Source organism: Molothrus ater, chromosome 4 (assembly GCF_012460135.2).
Source record: "Molothrus ater isolate BHLD 08-10-18 breed brown headed cowbird chromosome 4, BPBGC_Mater_1.1, whole genome shotgun sequence".
Taxonomy (NCBI): domain Eukaryota; kingdom Metazoa; phylum Chordata; class Aves; order Passeriformes; family Icteridae; genus Molothrus; species Molothrus ater.
Window position 1 is genome coordinate 13,586,905 of NC_050481.2, and position 20,943 is coordinate 13,607,847.

The 20,943-nt window shown below is 36.5% G+C and overlaps 1 protein-coding gene across 1 annotated transcript in view; it reads left to right on the plus strand.

The window, feature by feature from the left end:
- LRBA (LPS responsive beige-like anchor protein) overlaps nt 1–20,943 on the plus strand; it is a 368,959-nt gene that overhangs the window by 33,821 nt on the left and 314,195 nt on the right. Inside the window, exons 3-16 of the mRNA XM_036381985.2 lie at nt 7,113–7,344; nt 7,468–7,568; nt 9,761–9,856; nt 11,853–11,974; nt 12,082–12,208; nt 12,976–13,095; nt 13,405–13,551; nt 14,391–14,588; nt 15,157–15,290; nt 16,543–16,651; nt 16,761–16,913; nt 17,517–17,685; nt 19,152–19,231; nt 20,549–20,611. Coding sequence (XP_036237878.1) covers nt 7,113–7,344; nt 7,468–7,568; nt 9,761–9,856; nt 11,853–11,974; nt 12,082–12,208; nt 12,976–13,095; nt 13,405–13,551; nt 14,391–14,588; nt 15,157–15,290; nt 16,543–16,651; nt 16,761–16,913; nt 17,517–17,685; nt 19,152–19,231; nt 20,549–20,611 — 1,851 coding nt within the window. The remainder of the gene's footprint in view (nt 1–7,112; nt 7,345–7,467; nt 7,569–9,760; nt 9,857–11,852; nt 11,975–12,081; nt 12,209–12,975; nt 13,096–13,404; nt 13,552–14,390; nt 14,589–15,156; nt 15,291–16,542; nt 16,652–16,760; nt 16,914–17,516; nt 17,686–19,151; nt 19,232–20,548; nt 20,612–20,943) is intronic.

The window sequence follows — 20,943 nt, forward strand, 5'->3', positions numbered from 1 at the left end:
GTATTTACTGTAGATAAATGCAAATTTAAAAAGGTTCTCTGTATCATGGTTTAAATGATTTATTTGCTTTCAATGCACATATGAATCTGATGTGATGTAAAGATTTAGGATATTTCATTTCCTGCATGGAGCTACAAATTTGCATGTTATTAAACGATCTCTCAGTTATATCTTTCTTTTATGTCTTGAACAGGATCATAGGCTAAGGTGCACTGAAAAAAGTTAATTAAAACAAAAGCAGAATTTAATGCTGGTAATGCAGGTACTGGAAAGGTGGGAATTTCATCTGGATTTAGATATTTTCTATGGTAGTATCTATTGAAATACATAATGCAGGTCAAACAAGGGAAACTGCCATGTGTTGTAAATACACCTTTAGCCGTTGTTTGGAGAATGTTGAAATTTAGTCTTGAAATTGATTTACAAAAATTCAACTTTGTAGTTCCTTGTTTTCAGGGATTTGAAATAAATCTCAGTGGTGCAGCCTCCTCAGGGGCAAAGGGCCTTAATACCCAGTGTTGTGTGTCAGATAGAATCTGGTAGGGAATCAGTTTTATCCTGTCTTCTGTTTCCCCATCTGAACTTTTCCAATGGCTGCAGGCTTGCTGGGTGCTATCTGCAGTTTGGTCAGTGCACTGTGGGCTCCTGGGACTTGTGCTTTGTGTTCTTGGCAATCCTTTGTGTATCAGCTGTCCCACCTCCTGATGGGGCAGTAAGGACTAGGAGAAGAGAAAAATTCCTTACATTGGACTTGTTTCTTCCTTTCGTCTTTGGAATCTGTTGTTGAATTTCTGGAAGATAGAGGCACAGTGCATGGTGGTGTCAAAGAATCATAGAATGGCTTGGTTGGAAGGGACCTTAAAGATCATCTAGCATGGAATGCTGTAACTGTTTTGAGTTCAAGCATGGTGTTTTTGATTTGAACTGTTTGTACTAAGATCCCTTTTTGAATGGATACCAAACTGATAATTGTAGAAATTTTTTTTCTTGTTTGTGTAAGATAAAATTTAACTTTGCTAATATTTTCACTTAAAATTGGTGTTGCTCCCTTTATGAGATACTGATTTTCAGATTTTGGTATGTACTTAAAAGATATTTAATGGCTCTTTCTAAAGTAGATTAAACACAAAAACAAACACAAGATTAAACACAAATAGAAAATCTGAAATTCATAGACCTGTTTCTCCAGCCCCCATGTTTAAAAAATTGTGTAGAGCTAATTCTTCCTTGCATTGCTCTGTTTTCACTGGGCCTTCAGCTGCACACTACAAACTGAACTAATTGTGTTAGTGAACTAATTTGACATAAAAATGCTTGCAAGTAGAGTGAAAATACTAGATTATTAACTAGGGTAAATAATCATTGGTTATAGCATAATTGTAATTTTAAAATTGTTTATCTCCTCCTATTCTCTTGGGAAGGAAAAACCCATTCACCAGAAGGATGCTTCAGATGTATTGTACCTACGTGGTCAAGAATTTTGCTTTTTTTGCATTTATTTTCACTGAGAGAGTAATTTTCATGTATGCATAGCTAAATGCATTTTTAAAGAACAGTTTTAATGAGTTTGTTTATGTCTCAGATGAACCAGATAGGAGACTTGCCAGTAATTTCCTGGGTAAATTGTATGTCCTCTGTAGTTAGCTTTTGTGAAGTTGATGAAACTCTGGTTTTATAGAAGCCAGTGCTTAAATGTAAACTCTTCTGCTACTTGGAAGTTTTATCCTGTCTTACTTCCTCAAGATACAGCTTTTTTTCTTCATTGTGATGAAGCATGCTGATATAAGCTGCTGGTAGAGGTGTGTGGAGGAGGAAGAGAATGATACAGTGCTGAGACACTGCCTTAAAAATGTGTGATTCTAGGCTAATGGTTTCAAATACAACATTAGGTGGTAGCAGTAGACTCATAACACCCTGTGGGTGCCTGTTGAATTCACATTTAGGCAGTTTTCCAAATGACAGACTTGAAGAAATTTTATTTTAATGCAAAACATTTATATTACATCCCTTTGAAGGGAAGCAGTGGGAATGGTTTTTCCCTGAATGATCTAGCTTTGATTATAGTTAAGAACAGTGTTGAACAGAATCCCATAGAAGCATCAAGTTTAAAGTGGGTGTAATGCTATTGTGCAATGCCACTTTTGATAATCTGGGTTTAAAATGGACTTCTCATTTGCCAGGTAAATGAAGCTGTAGGCTTTGTTATGAACTTGGCAGTAAGAGCTAAAGCAGCTAATTAAGGAGATTTTTTTTTTCTTCCTTTCTTACCATCCTTTTTCCTTTGGAAGGTAGATTAGTACTATTAGTATTCTTTTTTTTTTTTTGTGGTGTAACTGTGGGATAATGCTGGATGGTGGAGATTGGTGACTTCAACCTGATGCATCAGCAGGAAAAGTTTGTGATTTTCTGCAAAAATTACCTGTTTGTTCTTTGATGTTGTTAGCGGTGTTTTTTTGGTTTTGTTTTGTTTGTTTGGGGTTTTTTGGGTAATTTCTGGTATTGTTTGAAAATGGGAGAAACCTATTTCCAATGGGAGAGATCAAGTCTGAAATTGGAGTGAGACTCAAGAGGAGTCTTCTGCTTACAAAAGTGGTTGGAACAGAATCTTTCCTTCTGTGAAAGAGTCACTGGTCACTTGCACCTTCATGGTCTCACTTACTTTAAACTTTGAGTCAAGGTAGCAAATGACTGTAAATCATGTGTGTCTTGCTTGAGTGGGTCTTCCCCTGTTCTTTGTGTTTTCTCTAGTTTTTCTGGTGCATTGTGGTTGATAAAATAGCAATGAAGAAAAAAGCGGACATCCACCCAGGCTTTTCCCACCCCTTTCTTGCCCTCCCTATTAACCTCGCTGGACCTAAGCCCTGTTTCACTGACTTGACATTCATGCTAATGTTACTATTTGATGTACTTATCCAAACCATCCAAACTATTTGGCTTTCCTGCCAAATCTTCTTAGGACTCAGATTTTAATGTTCTCACCTCTAGGTGTGGTGGAAAAGAACGCATGGAAATTAGTATGTCTGAGATATTATCTTTTGCAATGTTTTCATTTTCTGTTCTGAAGAAGCCTTTCCAAATCACAACCATCTTTTTATCACATCATGAATGTGTATCACGGTGCTGACTTTTCTTATGTATTGTGTGCCCTTGGAATTTGACCAACTTGGAATCATACATGATCTTATGAGATTCTTACCCTAGAGAGATCTTAATTCTTATGCTTCCCATAGCTTTGGCATTTATTTTTGATGATCAATAATTTTCAGTCAACTAAATTCAGGGAATCTCTGGATATGTGAAATATGTTTCTGAGTATGTGAAAGGGGACAATGGAGTCAGGGGCGTGGTTTATTTCTTTGGTGGAAGAAAGGGATAAGCGTAGACAAAGAATATTATAAATGCCCAGCTTTGCAGGTTCTTATTAAGCATAAACTTAAAAAAATTTCACTGAGATTGAGCCAGCCTGTGTGACTGCATTCTTTTTCTTCATGGAATTGGTGTTCATATTCCTTGTTTTGGACATACTAAAGAAACAATTCTGATATTAAAAAATAATAATCTGGAGGAAAAGGGGGAGGTCACAGTGTGGTTAACAGCCCTTCAACTTGGCTTTGAGGAACAAAGCAAGTACTTGATCTGTGGCTTATCTAACAGCCAGAAGGATGAGGAAACTCTACAGAAGTGAAGACTTTTTTGGGGAGTTAGAGATAAAAAATGTGAAGATCCAGCCCTGTAGTTCTCCCAAGTATAGCAAATTTGTCTTTTCCAGGGAAAATGCTGATTTTGGACTTGGTTTCTTCTTTTTGTGTTATAGGTCATTGAAGTAATTTTTCTTGGGTTGTCTTGCAAGCTTTCTAATATTTTATATCTGTTAATGGGAGGAATAATTTAAATTAGATTATTAATCCAGGTCATGTTCTCTCAGGAAAGTGGAGCTTGACTGTTTATTCTGGGCTATTTTCTGTATGCAGTAGTTTGATAGATGCACCCCCAAACAGTGAAGCATTTCTTTCATATCTTGCATCACTTCATTACAAAGAAAAGTTAAGTGTGTTTAAATTGTCATTTTGGTTTTATTTATAAGTGTTGTAGTGCTATTTTATGCTAAAAGTTAGTGCTACTATGTTGGCTTCTCATCAGTTTAATTCCCTAAGGGGGGAAAAATACACTTTCTGCGTGTGTATTCAAAAATTGCTGTATTCTCCTTGTTCTCAATCAGCTAAATGTAGAACTATTTACTGAGAAGCTTGAGCTATTGGTTTAGGATATATATTTTTCTGAAGGTGGATATAACTGGCAAAATCCAAAATTTGTGAGGATGTATTTGAATGCTGCCCTTTAAAACCATTCCTGTAAGCTTGTACTTAATTCTACATGCTGGAGAAAGAAAACGTTATGCCACCCTGTGGGTTGCTATAAAGATTGTTTATGCAGCTCAGCACAGGACTTAAAATACGTTGAATTGGAGAATTTTGAAAAATGTACTGCGCGACACAGGAGACCAAATCATGCTAAAGTGCAAGGAAAGACTATACATCAGTTCAAAGGCTACATTATTCAAAAAAATACAACCATAAAAAAGGTAATAAGATTACATTCTCACACTTCATGGCTAGTAAGGTGCATTAAGCTGCTCAGATATTCATAACTTACTGTGACATTTGGGAAGATTACATTTTGCTGTGCACAGCCATTACTGCAGCTCAGATAATAACTAGCCAATGCATGGGCCTGGATTATGATCCCTGTCATTGGAAACAAATTTGTGTTTTGAAGGTTGATCAGTTTCAAATCACCATTAGAAAGGGTTAATATGACATAGTGTGGGGGGGTGTATGTGCCTGTGTGTATCTAATGGATTGCATACATATTGTGCATCAGCTGCACCCTGCCTTGGGTTTTCTGCTTTCCCTGGCAATTTTTTTTTGTCCTCACTTCCCTTACAGGAAGTGTTAAAATGGTAATTATTTTTTACCATAGCATATTATTCCTAGAACGTCCTTCCTGAAATGCTTATGTTTGCAGATGAGATTGGAAACCTAATTTGACAGCTTCCTGGATGGGTGGGTTCTGATAATAGTGTATGTAGCCAAAAATGAAAGATTGGTGGTGTAGACTATAGGGTGAAGGTAAGGTCACCTCCAGTAGCTGTATGTGGTTTTCATGTGATAATTGATGGTTGGCTGATAGTTAAAACCAAATGCATAAAGAGTTGAATTTCTTGTTAAGAATTAGCAGGTGGTTTGTGACCAGAATTTAACCTTTAGCTGATCTGTCTCTACCCAGAATACAATATTTTCTTTGTTTCTTACCTTGATTTTAAGAAGAGTATTCTTGAGGAATACTTCAGTTTTGTAGAAGATAAATTCAGTGAAATGAGGTATAACTCTGATTATGTATTTTACATTTTCAAATGCTCTGTTGAGAGTTTTCTTTAAGGGAGGGTGTATATTTTTCTTCACATTTATTTTGAAATAATTCTGTGTCAATTTGTTCTGCTTAGCATACCCTACAGATCTTTCTTGAGTTAGGCCTCTGTTCCATCTTTTGGAAGGAGAAAGCTAAGGCTTGGAGGATGGTAATGATTTGATGGATTTGTTTGAGTTGACAGCATGAGTTGATATAGAGAAGCTGGGAATATAACTCAAGTCACCCCATTCAGTTCTTGCTGTTTTCCGAGATATTGTGGAAGCATCTGACAGTAAATTGCATAATTATTTTTCATGACCCAGAGAGGAGAAAATGGAAAAGTGTAAATTACTTTTTAGAGATCGTTGCCATGTGACATTGTCTATTCTGTCAAAAGAGCAGTAACTTTCTCTGTTTCCTGTGATGTTTGGCACTACTGATTTATTCCCAGAAGTCCAAAGATTGCTCCTTCAAAGTGGCAAGGTTTAGACACTTCAGGAAAATGTATGGTAATTTCAGTGGTTAATGAGCAGCGTATGTTCTCTTCTGTAAATTGTTCTTTGGACCCTGACTAGGTGAGAGAGAATGTTGGAGCTAATATGGAAACAAGTTAGGATTTTGGGGCAGTTTAGACATGGTGTGCCTTCAGCAGGTGACAGTACTGAAGCTGTTAATGGCCAAAGCCTGTCAATGAGCACCACCACGTAGGAGGGAAATAATAACATAAACTTGCAGAAGTGAGAACGAGCTGAAATATTTCTGGTCATGAGCCATTTGAAAATTTGAGTCAATGATATCTGAATTCTTGTTTGTATGCTGGTATATAATGGTTATTTTGGTAAGCATGACACGTTTTTAAGGTTAATACAGCTCTGAAGTCCAAGACAACTTTAAAGAGTGGATGTAGGGAGTTGGTATAAATGAGTTAACTTAGTATAATGCATTTTGCCTTCAGCTGGAATTTTTGTTTTATGAAGTATGGAAGTGAGAGTGGAGCAGGTTATTTCCTTCCCCCCTCCACCTCCTCTGCACAGGCATATGTGGCCTGTTACATTCTCAGTGTACGTTCAAACAAAACTCGCCTCTAGGAGACCTGAAATAATACAGGATTTAAGTGTCATAGCCAAATTGCAGCCAAAGGCTTGGAACAGTGCTGCTGTTCCACATGCCTGCAAATACAGCAAGCCTTTGCTTCCTTTGAGTACCTGGGGCTGCTAATGGCAGTTAATTCTTAACCAGCTTTAGTCACTGAAACGTCTCGTAAGTGTTTATAAGTGGCAATATTTCTGATGTGCATCAGCTCCTTTTGGTTAGAATTGCCTTCTTAATTGAGATTTGTTAAGCAAATGTGAGGTCACTCCAGGTCATATAAGATATCTTGACTGCTTTGTTGGGCTCACCTGTTTTAGAACATTCACTTGGTATCTTCACTTTTCAGCTCAACTTGGGACATCTCTGTCCTGAACTACCCAAATGTTTTTCTGCAGGAATTGTCTGATAATTGTTGACACCTTAAGAGCACCTTTGCTACTCAACAGAACTTGAAACAGAGGAAAAATAAGATGGTACATTGATATTGGCCCCATTATTATGTTTTTTCCCCTTCAGTAGTTTTCTTCTCACAAATGAATAACTTTAGGCATAGAGTAATACTTTGATACAGTTGCCTTAAGCATTTTTTTTAAAATATTTTTCTCTGAAAGCTCGTTGGGGGCCAGTTTGACTTGGAAATGAACTTTATCATCCAAGAAGGAGAGGGCATCACCTGCATGGTGGACTTACTGGATAAGTGTGACATCACCTGCCAGGCTGAGGTTTGGAGCATGTTCACAGCAATCCTGAAGAAAAGCATACGGAATCTCCAGGCCTGCACGGAAGTGGGGCTCGTGGAACAAGTGCTCAGGAGGATCGACAGAGCTGACAACATGATTGCAGGTACAGCCTCCCCCAGTGTAGGACTCAAACTGTGCTGCTTCTCATGGACACATTTATTAGATGATAAAAATTTGCCTTTGCATTTTATTAAGCACTTACATGGCTGTTCTTTCTGCTTTTCAGATCTCTTAGTGGACATGCTCGGTGTGTTGGCGAGCTATAACCTGACAGTTCGAGAGCTGAAGTTATTCTTCAGCAAGCTGCAAGGAGAAAAAGGGAGATGGGTAAAACAAAACACAAAACTGAAACAATTTTTATTGTGTTGCTTTTGTTTTTCCTAATTTTCACAAGTTAAGACTGTTCCAAAAACTTCATGATAAACAAATTTTGAATGTACCAAAAAATATAGGGAGCTTTCTTGTATTATATAAAGACTCTTTTTACCTGAAAGCAATTAAAATACAGAGAGTAGAATAGTTATGAAGTTAAATTTCTTCCTGAACCTGTGAACTGTATTGGTCTTTTTGAACACCTGGGAATGATAAGGTGACTCTTAAGTGTTTTTATGCACATGATTTTATTTTTTTTGATTCTAACTATGTGAAATTGAAGGAAAAAGGTGTAATTTTTTTTTTAAATCAGAAGAGAGAAATAAATAAAAATGCCTACAGAGGCAGTTCTGTTTGCTCCCATTTTCACATTGCTGTACTTTACTAGAAGATGAAAAAAAAATTATCCAGTTAGAGAAGTGAAAACTTTGGCAGAAATTAAACTGAAGGAAGTAAGTCCCAATGAAAAATTATAACATTTTTCTCTTGTTCCTGTGTGGAGTAGAAAGGGACCCTTTTACAGCTGAATAACCACTTTCCCTAAAGTAAAAATGTGTGAGTTGTAGAGGCCACCTGATAAAGTTTTCTTCAACACACAGTTGTTGTTTCATTTGACTTGGGAACTATTTTAACAATAATTTTACCTGCTTTGAATTTTAATTCAGCTCCTGTTATTTCTAAATACTCTGACTAGTGTAGGGGAGAGGTAGCAGTGTCTCTGTTGACTTCAAATAAATTTAAAAAATAGTATACCATATAAAAGCAAGTATGCACACGTAATACTGCAGACTTTAAAAGGCCCTTTGAAATAAATAGCTCTGGAGATCTTAACCTCCTTAAAGAAAAATACTCTAAACTTTATAGATGGTTTAAACTTAGTAATTGAACATAGAGAGTATAATTAACTGTAGGTGAAATAAAGTTGTCTCTGTAACATTAACTTTTTCATTTCCTGTCTCCCTGCTATTTGCATTTAATTTCCTTTCCTTATTAAAGACCAAATACAGGGGAAAGCAAGAGAAAAATGCCACGGTTGGATTGCCAAGGAGTTGTACAACTCCATAAATCTTAAAATCAGCAGAACTGAAAAGATACTGAGTATTTTGCTGCAACACAATTTACCTGGTCAAATTCTATGGCACTGCAGACATCTAAGCAGCTCTCAGCATTTCCTCCTCAGTTTTAACTCAGATTCTTGAAGCACTGCTTAGCTGAGTCCAGCTTTGGTACATTTGAAATACTTGTGATGGATCATGCAATGCTCCAGCATCATGCATGATTTTCAGAGGGTAACTGTTAACAACAGAGTGAAAAAGGGCACTTTCAGGAAAATATAGATCTGCCGGAAAGATATGGTGTGGTGAAAGACAACATGCAAAATTGTCCTGTCACTATGATCAGTATTTGCTGTTCTCCTGTTGTTGTGAGCTCATACACTTGATTTGGAGTGTATAGTTACTGGACTATTACAATAAAATCAGCAGGATATGGGTGGTGGAGTGTTAAGTATTCACACTGAGCACTCAGTTTAGGTCCTCCAAACTGCCCTTGGGACTGGAATCTTTCTCCATGGACTTAATTGAAAGTATAAACCAAATCAGTTTAATCTAATGTGTGACTGTCGTCCTGATGAAAATAATCCTTCTGCTGATCTTCCCTCTCCCTTTTGCTAGCTATTCCCTGTCTCCCTTGTGCTGGCACAGGTTTCGCTCAGCCACTTCCCAGAACAACTGGAATTAAAAATTGGTTTGCATTTGTTTTCCCTAAATTAGTTTTCATCTGGACCAGTTCATTTTCTTTAGCTTCCAACAGAGTCATACAGAGAGCTGATGGGAATGAACAGACAGTGACAGGAATCAACATTCAGGGGCAGTTTAGTTTATGCTGGGTAAATGTGGCTCTGGCCTTCAAGTCCTTAGTGAAGTTACCTAATTAGCTTTAATTCAGTGCATCTACTGTATATTGTGTGAAGTATTCATGACTGTTAATGTTGTTTTATTGAGAGTGCTGAGTGTCTTAGTAGGATGTTACTCAACCATGTGCAAAGTTTTAAAAATGTGCTAAAATTTGCTTTTTGTATGTGTAGTTTTTTTCTTTCTTAGAGGTTTGTTTTACTTATTTACAAATGTAATAACTCTCTTTGTCAGCCACCCCATGCTGGGAAGTTACTGTCTGTGTTGAAACACATGCCTCAGAAGTATGGACCTGATGCCTTCTTCAACTTTCCAGGAAAAAGTGCTGCGGTATGTAGATATTTTACATTTCTGGTTTGTTTGCTCGCTGTTCTATTAAGGCCTTTGGTTATTTTCATTTATGGTGTTCTTTGTCTCATCTGTCATTGTCATAGAGTTCTGACCAAATTTTTTTCTCTGCCTGACACCTACACTAGTGGCTGAACAAATTGTGTTTATAATAGATGTGTGATATCACTACAGAAGGACAATACTGTTACATAAAGAATGGATATAAATGAGGCTGCTTTTTTGTATTTTGTTGGGTTTTTTTCAGACTGGTTCAGTTAAATCGTGTTGCAAGAAAATATACCTGCTTTTCACTCTAGATGCTTATGAGAAATCTTTGAGAAAGCATTGATCCTAGACAATGCTATATATTTATAGGCTGAATAATACTGAAAAACATTTAATTTAGCAACAATTAGTCTTTTTGTAATTGAGTAATTTGTAAATGAGTCATGTGACTCATTTCTAAGTTCTGTGGTGTTCACTTGAAAAAGAATTTGAAACTAAATAGGCAGTTGGAAAATCCTTTGCAGAATCTTCTGAATGGAATTCAAGTATGTCAACACTTCTGCTTCTACATTTGTAGAATGAAAAATTATGTTCAAAATTTCATGCTTAATTCAGAATAAGATTTGAATAAGATTTATCAGATGACTCTTTCACGTTTTCTTCACGTAAACCCATTAGCTTTCTGCCTTGGTGGCTTGAGATTGAATTTCACCAACTTGATGACATAATGAATTATTTTTTTGAATGAAAACTTTGGAGGCTGAAAAATGCCGACTACTAGAAAAGTGCTCCGACAGTTTTATCACATGCAACAGAACTTGGCAATAGACAGACACATTTGTGTTCATTTTGGGTATTGATGGTTTTCTATTTAACTTCTGCTTTAACTTTGGTTAATTATGTTGATTGCTTGAACCATATTTTATGATATTGGGGTGCCTCAGTAACCTTTATGTGGGTATTTTTATATACATTTAAATTAAGAAGTTTAAGAAATTAAGTATTTACTATAATTACTCTGTGATCCATTGTGAGTTAAGTAAAGTGATAATGCTACCAATTCCCAAGACTTGGCAGCAAAGACATGGAGACTGATTAGTTAGCTGATATACAGAAGGATTTTAGCATTTTGTGTGGACAGGAGTAGCTGAATGGAGCATGGAAACATAATAACAAGTCTGGAGACACTTGAGTTCTTTGATTTTTTTTTTTATTCATTGATATTGATCATCTGGGTGGCATCTTTGATCAGAGGTTATGGCACTCTTAATTGCAGTGTGTATTGCAAATCTGGGCTGCACACCAGCAGAAAGTTAATAGTAATGCTAAAAAACCCAACGAACTGAAAAACTCCAAAAAATAAACCCCAGCTGTTTGAAACAAAGGATTCTGACACATGGTTTGTAACTCAAGGGCTTTGCACTAAAAACACAATGTTTGATATGAAGATTTTTGCCTGGTGGAGATTGCATTGTTTCATTGTTTTGAGGAAGTTTGAAATTCTGTGTTATGCTCTCTGGAAGCCTACTTAAATATGAACTTCAGGAGAGAAAATAATTTATTAAGTGAAATATGGCCAGCTTTCCCTTTATGATCAGTTATTTTCCTGAATACCAACACTATGTGAAATGGAACTGATTATTCTGTCAGGTTGCCATAAAACCAAACCAATCTGTTTGCACTTTGAGAAGTTGTTATTCCATAAGGCTTTCACTAAAGTATTTAAGTTTTGAAGCATAGGTTACTATTAATAATCTTTTTTGAGGTATAAAGGTCAGTTTTTAAATGTTTAAGTTAATAAAATATTGTAACAATCAAGTACGAAGAGAACAGAAGTTAGGCCAGATTTTTTTTTCTTCAGTATAGAGGGACTGTATACATTTGCAGTGTGCCTCTGTTTATCAGCATATATTTGTAGAGTGTATCTTAAGCTGCACACTTTTATTCTTGTGTTGATCTTTCTACATGAATAACTTCTTGCTTTCTTCAGGCTATTGCCTTACCTCCTATAGCCAAGTGGCCCTACCAGAATGGATTTACTTTCCACACTTGGCTAAGAATGGATCCTGTAAATAATATTAATGTGGATAAGGATAAGCCTTATTTATATTGGTGAGTATTATGTAAAGCTGATATTGCTAATGTTCAGTTTCTAGTAATTTTTCAATGATTTTTGCATCTGTTTGTGTATGTGTTTTGATTTTGTTCTGATTTGTCAGTTTTCGAACAAACAAAGGACTTGGTTATTCTGCTCACTTTGTTGGAGGCTGCTTGATCGTAACGTCCATAAAATCAAAGGGAAAAGGTTTCCAGCACTGTGTAAAATTTGATTTCAAGCCACAAAAGGTGAGTGAAAATAATAAAATCATTCAAACATGTTTCACGAGTCTAAAATTGTAGCCTGGGAGTCTGTGTTGTAGCTGTTGATTAATCTCATCTTTCTGTAGAAAAAAAGTTTCACTGGAATGAGCAGAACAAATATGCGTTCTGAATTCTTATTTCTTTTAAATTTTACAACTAAAACATGATTTGATTTTATTACTGGTGTTCAAGGCTGACTTGCCTATTAGGTAGTGTTATATGTTGTTGGATGTTCCCTTTTTCACTTCGATGTTCTGGAATTGATGTAAACATCTTGTGGGAGAACAGGCCTCCTCAGGAATTTCTTATCAGCAATCCCTTGCTGTAAATATGGATTCTGTTTGTGATAATTTGACATGCACAGCCTTTGAGAGGCTTTAGTCTGGAGCCGTCCTTGCTCTTTGGAATGGCATCTGTAGTAGTCCATCCTGCTAAGAGTAGCTCAGTTTAGAACTTATTTACAGAGTAGTTTCAATGTAAATTTCGTTCAGCATTGTCATAAAGATTTTTTGGAGTTATATGCCATAAATACCTTTTAAGCGCCTTTGTGGAAAGAATGGCATATTATTCTTTAACATAGCAATGCAAGAAAACTCACCAGTGACTTATTAATCTTTTCTACTTAAAATACATATTTCAGTCTTAATTTAATTCACATAAAGAGTTGAATTTGTTCTTCCAAGCACCACTTGAATGCTTAAGCTACTCCCAAGTGTTTATAGAGTTATATCAATTGTTTTTTTATTGTTTAGTGGTACATGGTGACTATAGTGCACATCTATAACCGCTGGAAGAACAGCGAACTCCGGTGTTATGTGAACGGGGAGCTGGCATCTTATGGGGAAATAACGTGGTTTGTCAACACCAGTGATGTGAGTAATCCCTGCACACTGTCTATGGCTGATCATCTTGATGCATTACATAGATATTCTTTGCCATTTTATTCATAAACTTCCCCCATTTTATGCTTTTTCAAAAAATGTTGAAATAAAAATGGTAAATTTTTGGTAGAGGAATAAATTGTGGTTTTATGCATCTCAGAACTTAATACTTGTTTCTGCTGAGGCTCTCAAGTACTTGTTTATGTAAAAATATTCCCTATGAAATGCATATTTTTTTGCATGATTTGCTTGTGTAGTGTGGATTAAACCCTGTTACTAGGTTCTGTTTTCTGTTTTCAGACGTTTGACAAATGTTTCCTGGGTTCTTCAGAAACAGCAGATGCCAATCGAGTGTTTTGTGGGCAGATGACATCTGTTTACCTTTTTAGTGAGGCTCTCAATGCTGCTCAGATCTTTGCCATTTATCAGCTTGGCCTGGGATATAAGGTATCTTAGAATTGACTTTCCTAAGTTTAATTCTTTATGGTAGGTCTTAAGAATGTTGTGAGACCTCTGTGTCCGAAAAAATGATCTTACAGTATAATATTTTTATTAAACTCTTCTATGTTTCTTCTGTAAGCCTATGTATGGCCTTAGAAGCTACAAGTAAGCATTATTTCAGTTCCTTGATTTCTTATAAAACAAAAAGAATGGTGCTTCTATTTGCTTCTCAGAATTTCCATGTTGGTGGTTGGGATACGGCTGTTATCTCTGACTGGGTTCACTTTTTCATTGAGGCTGAAAACTTTAGATCAGTTATGATGTATTTGTTTTAGAAATGTGGCTTTATAGTTGCTTGTGCTAGTGGGGTTTTTTTAATGTGTGAAGTCAGTGCTGAGGATTAGTTTTGTTGCAGTGATTTATTATTTGTTTTGTCATAGCCTGAGGGGCACTAATTGAAGGCTGTTGTTCCCCAGCAGCTGTACAAACATACGCTAAAAAAGATGGTTCCTTTTCTATCTGCTCCTCAATTATTAGTTCCTTCTGAGTGAACATTGCTGACAGTCCTGCTGTTTCCAGGCTGATGTGGTTCTTTTACATTACCCACCATCCTGGCAATGACACTCTTCACGGGACAAAAGAATTCTGCCATTTTAATGCTGTAAAATTGACTTTGAGTCTTATGAGTCTTTGGTTCTTATGAGAACCTTTCTTTATGAAGTACTGCTTGATTAAAGAGTCAATATTTTAATCATTTTTTGCAGTAGTTGTTCTGATCTGTATCTTCGGTGTGCTTAATCTAATTTTTTTCTCTGTTCCTTCCTCAACTCTGCTTCCCAATCAAGGGAACGTTCAAGTTCAAGGCAGAAAGTGATCTCTTCCTCGATGAACATCACAAATTGTTGCTATATGATGGCAAACTCTCCAGTGCTATTGCTTTTATGTACAATCCAAGGGCTACAGATGCACAGCTGTGTCTTGAGTCATCCCCTAAGGATAACCCTTCTATTTTTGTTCATTCACCACATGCCCTCATGCTGCAGGTAAATCAACATTTTCATAGATTTGGAGGGTACAAATGATTTCTGTTTGAAAACCTAAAATCCAGTTTTATAGGGATTTTGATATGGAATTGCGTATAGGTTGGGATTTTTGGCTTGGACCTGCCCCTGTTTCTTGAACTAAAGAGAATGCCAAAAATCCTAAGAAAACAATTTATTCTATTAATAAATACAAAGGCTGGGTTAGCTTTGAAAAAAAAATCCTTCTTCCTCACTTCTGACATGTTCAGTCTCCTACAGATGTTCCCTATCTCCCATCCTTTGCCCTGTTGATATGAAATCCTTTTCTTCCCTGTGCTTTGAATGCTACCTCCTGTATATTCACTTGAGGATCTGCACTGTAGATCTTTGTCTAGAAGTATCTATAGCTAAAGCAGTAGGTCAGACATACTGGGCATTTAGTGTGACTGTGGCAGAGAGTTAGTTTTTACTGTTTCTTTTTGTTTGGTAATAACACAGCTTTTATATTGAAGAAATTAAAGGCTATTTTAACAAACTTTTTATCAGTGTCTGAATGAGGTTTCAATATTTCATGTTTTTTCTTTCTCAGGATGTGAAAGCAGTCTTGACACACTCCATCCAAAGTGCCCTGCACTCCATTGGAGGAGTGCAGGTGCTTTTCCCTCTCTTTGCACAGTTGGATTATAGGCAATATTCCTCAGACCACATTGACACAACTGTTTGGTGAGTGCATGTACTTGCAGTGTCCTGGGCTTTGTTCCTTTGAAGTAAAGGAAATTGCCTATTGCTTTATCCAATGGCAGAGTAGTTGGCATTGTCTTGTGCAACAGTGAATTATGTCTAAGAACAAAAAGGTTACAGGCAGGACCTCAAAGTGGTGTACTTGTTTGCACCGCATGTTCTGTGAAAGCTCACAGAGAATCAAAATGTACACAAATTTTATAGTTGACAACATTTTTTTTTCCTGTGTAGCATTAATAACGGGTAATTCTCTTGAGCTTATTCCTGTCATGGAGAGAATTCACTGGGGAAGGCTTCAAGAGAAACTCCAGGAAGGGTGAATTTTTCAGCAACATAAAGTCATTCCTTGGAGTTTTTCTTGGTTTTGTTTTAACCTTCAGATTTTTGGAACATACTGTTACTTAGCGTTACTGCTAGGCTTTTCCTCTGGTTTGAGCTCTGTTTCAACTCCATCCAACTTCTGAACACCCAGACACAGAAGCTGGTGAAGCTCTAGAGCTCCTAAATAAAAAAGCAGCAGTAAAAGCTAAGGGATTGCTTTTTAGAATTCTGGTGTAATTGCTCTGATTCATTGCATTTGTAGTTTCATGACTGTTTAAAGATGATCTGTATCCATATTGTTTCTTAGAAAGGATGGTCACAATATTCCTTCAGCCCATCTGTTTGTGTCTGGGTGTCTCCTGATCTGGCTCAGACTTGGGCATCTATGTGATAAGTCAGGGGTTTGATGCAGTTGCAAATAGGCCCAACAATACAGAGGTTTTCAACTGGTTGAAGTCTTGATCCACAGGCAGTAATGCTTTGACAGGAATATTACCTCTGGCAGCAGCACAACAGCAAAGCTGTGTCTAGAAGAATATTTGCTCATCTGATAGCTTAAGAAGTAGAATGGCAATTGTAACTGATCTTGCAGGAGTTGGTAGTTGAAACATAAAGCAGAGAGTAGTACAAACTTGACTGTTGCCTTTTTGCAAGAATTCAGAAGGATTTTGCTTTTATGGTTATCTCAGAGTTCAGAATTTCAAGTTAGAAAAGCATTAATAAAATAAAGAAGTTTTTTGAAGCAAACATTCAAAATTTAGTCTTGCTTTTTGTTTTAAAAGTTCTGATATACATAACAGAACATTTACGTATCTTGTATCTCAGGATTGTGTGGTGGGAGTGTTAATTTGGAAATACTTTGTCTTGTTGTAACCCTTTAACACATTTTTGTTTACTAAAACATATTTTCCAGTTCTACTTTACTGGCATTCATCATGGAGTTGTTGAAGAACTCTATTGCTATGCAAGAACAGATGCTTTCCTGTAAAGGCTTCCTTGTGATAGGACACAGCCTAGAAAAGGTAAAGTAAATCTTCCTTAATGTTTTACATTAATGTTGAATTTTTTCTTGAGTTAAATACTTTTGCTAGACTGTTGCAGGGTTCTCTTTAAGCAAATCTTCTTTTGCAGTCTTCCAAAGCTCACGTTACCAGAGCTGTGCTAGAACTTTGCCTTGCCTTCTCAAAATACCTGAGCAATTTACACAATGGGGTACCCCTGCTGAAGCAGCTGTGTGATCATGTTCTCCTGAATCCTGCAATATGGATTCATATCCCAGCACAGGTAAAATTACTTATTCTTATCAATAAGGTATCTTCTGGTGTATTGATTTGGGAGTGTTGAAACTAAGCCTTAACTCCGAAGAATTATGGGTTTCGGCTCCACAACAGAAATCATTCTGGAATTCTCTTCAGGCTCTGCTTTGCTGCATATAATTGTCAAGTTTGCAGACTCTCAGGGTTTTCTGGGATTTGGGAAACTTGTGATGTTCTGCAGAACAGAGTTGTGACTTTTGACCCAGACTGGGAAGGAAGTTTGGATGGGTTAGCTGGGAAAAACTCAGCAATTTTTGAAGAGCAAATGATCTTGGTTGTTTGATTATAAGTCTTGATATAAATTGGAAGTGAGTATTTTTTGTTTTGGTGAATTTCTGTTCTCTGACAGTGAACAGCTTTGATCAAAACTTTGCAGCTGTAACCTTGTTACAAGCACTGTGCAGTTTCAGAAATGTAATTAAATTTTTCATCAGTTTTCAGAGGTTTTAAGACTAAGCTATACAGAAAAAATCTATTTAGGACATTTTGATAGATAAAACATAAGAATTCAGTTGTCTGATATGCTGTAATTCAGGTGTGATGCTTTTTGTTTTCCTGACTGGTGGTGTAGGTTCAGCTGACCCTGTACACTTACCTGTCTACTGAGTTCATTGCCACTGTTAACATTTATGGAGCAATCCGGCGGGTTGGGACAGTTCTTTTGGTCATGCACACCCTCAAGTATTATTACTGGGTGGTGAACCCTCAGGATCGCAGTGGGATAACTCCCAAGGGCATAGGTATGTACATATATATATACATATATATATATTGAGTTTTAGTCTCAAAATCTGATGTTTGTTTTTAAAAAAGTTTTATAGACAATATTTAGAATAGATCTGTCAGTTCTTCAGAAATAATTAACTTTCAGTGGGGTGGGTTCCCTGTAACAGTGTCAGTGGTGTGCTTCTGTCCTTGAAAGATTTTTTTTTCCACAATCTATAGGAAACTTTCTTTAGAAGTCATATCCTCTGCCATCAGACACCTATGGCAACTGATACTAGGCAGAGGTGGTCAGAGAAATGGTAGGGTGTTGGAACATTAGAGCTGTGCTTGGGAATATGGTCTTTCTGTGTTATTTTTGGAATTTCAGAGAGAAAAGATGGGAGAGAGCTAGATTTACTAGGAGTCAGTACTCCCTAGATGAGTCTGTCTTCCTGACACCAACTTCTCAAAATTACCAGACCTGCCTGTTAGAGGGCTGTAAGGATTGTTTTGTAGTATTTTTCATCCTTTAAGAAGCAAAGCATGCATGTCTTCTCCTTTCTTTTTAGTCTCTTGTGGATTTACTTAGTTTCATAACTCATTTATTGAGCCTGAGGCAAGTGGATGAGTAGGATAGTCTTAGTAATGCAGTTTAATGGCTTATTTTGACTAGGCTGGTTTATACTGAAAATAGCTCTTCTTAAACCAAGTATGCCTGTGGGCCTATGCTGTATAAAACCAGACTCATATGATCACTTTCATTCTCTAGATGGTTTGCTTTTCTGTGATGATTAAGATCATGAGAGCTGTGACCCTACAGGCAAATGTAAAAGCTGTCCCCCAAAATGTATTTGCAGCACTTCATTTGCTTTCTGTACCAAAGCTTCTACTTGACTTTGACACTTGGTTGCACCTGTTTTTTTAACCTTACCTCTCCTGGGAGCTACTGTGTGTTTGGGTATTTAAAATGTTTCTTCAGAAGTCTGCTTTACACAGAGATGGCAGAAGCCAGTCCTTTTTGACTTTGAGTTAAAAATTTAAGTCATGTCTTTCAAGGTACTCTTTATACATGGCACTGTAAGATTGATTTTTGTGCATTTAGCCAGTATATAATGGTGGCATGTAGCTCTTGCTTTGAGCTATGGCAAACTTAAAAAAAAACACGTAAACTGCAAAAATTTGAAATCTGGAAATTCTGAACTAAAGTTCTCGTATCAGTCTTATTCCTTGCATGAAGTTGGTTTATAGCACTACAAGGAAATGTTAAAATTGTCAGAATTTAGGTGAAGCCTTAGTGGAACCTCACTATCCAGACATTTTGCTAATAAAAAGTGATAAAACACAGTAGTGTTTTGTGGTCTGAAATAGAGGGTGGGAAGACTTAGAATTGTGCCTTCTTCACCCAGAAAATGCCTTTTATTTTTCTTTTTGTGGAAATGCTGTCTGTGCTAATAACGACTGTTAATTTTTATTTTATATATATCTACTTTTTTTTTTGTAGATGGTCCACGGCCTACTCAGAAGGAGATTTTATCCCTGCGAGCATTTTTGTTGATGTTCATTAAACAGCTAGTCATGAAGGTAGGATAGCTTTAAATTAGGGTAGGATATTTGAGTTTCCTTTCACAAAGAAATGCCTAACATGCTTAAAACATGTTGAATTTTGTGATAGCAAATAAATAGAAACAGCCATGTAAGGTGCTTCTTTTTGTTGTGGCTCTTGCCACAGACAGCAGTGCTAAAGGATGCATTTTTTTCCCCTTTTAAGCTGTTTTAATTAGAAATGGAGCTATTATTAGCTTAGCAATATTTACTGTTGGGGAAAAAAGTATTTAATTTTTTTTAACATGAACAGTATCAGCTATGTCTTAAGTGCCTGAGGACTAAATAGAAACATTTGATACTATGTGCTGTGGGTCAGTGGGACAGAGAGGATAAGAAAGACTATCAGTAAGTTTCACAACTGTTTCTTTGGACATTAGAGGAATACTTGAATTCAGCAGCTCTGTTGCTTATAGGCTCTTCATGACCTTTTCCTATCATAAGTTTTTGGTCTCTCTGTGTAAGCCCTGCTCAGCAATAACAAAAATATCTCTATGTTATCAACACTTTTTCCATCACAAACCCAAACCATAGTGTGTGCTGTCTCCTGTAAATCAATTCTACCCCAACCAAAACCAGCACAAAAATAGATAGAACACCCGTTGAAAAAGTTTGGTGAGTTTGATCCTTTGGCAAGTTTTCTATTTGTACATAGTGATGCCATATCTTTTTGGGAAATGAAAGACTTGCTTTAAAAAATAAAAGCCCTATAAGTGAAGAAGCCTGCTTTTGCCTACCCTCATCCTGTTCTTAGAAACTGTTGGTTTTTGTTTTCACAAAAAATACCTCAAGGCAAATTGCTGGCATAGGTGCCAAAAATGATTGAGATTTCTTCAAAGTTGATAGCAACTGAAGATGGGCTTCTCTAGTGGAAAATAAGAACCAAACATAGATATGTGAATAGCTAAGAGGCTTATAATTAACTTCCAGATCTGCTTTTGGGTCCTTTATGCTACCTCAATTTAATTCTTCTATTAACAGGAAGCTCTCAGTTCAAATTGACTGTATCAATTAACATGTATTACTCTAACAATTTCTATATACTATATTGCTATTTATATTGTTTTTATGCCTGTGTTGAAATTGCTTTAAAACACTTTTATGGCATCCAGCGGGTGCTTTTGGGGGCAGGGAAGAAGCTACCTTACAGCTATGAAGCTATTACAGGATCAAGTGGAAGCAAATCTGTTGTGTGGTGCTTGCCTTGTGATATAAACATTTCTTGTAACAATGCTTTTTTTGGAAACAGCATTCTGTACTTGAAAAGTGATACTTAAAACCTATTTGTTTTTAAAGGACTATGGAATAAAAGAAGATGAATTGCAGGCTATCCTCAATTACCTGCTTACTATACATGAGGTAATTTTTAATTTGGAGGGTGTGTTTATGAAGAATGGCATACTAGTGCTGTTTGTGACCAAATGTTTGACTAATTTCAAATATAAACTCCTTTATGCCACAAGATGGCTCTGCAGAGGAAGTAGCAAACATTGTCCAATTCTTTAGAGTAGTGTGCTGATATGCCAATATTCTTGCAGTGATTTAAGCACTATGTTCAATGTTAGATTGAAGTTCATTAAGTCAGTAAGTCAAAATGGTTTCTTATGTTCTACAAACCAATTTACCAAGCAGAAAAACAGATGGTGAGACTGACTTTAAAAAAAGTCAAAACCTTGTTTTAGGCTGCCTAA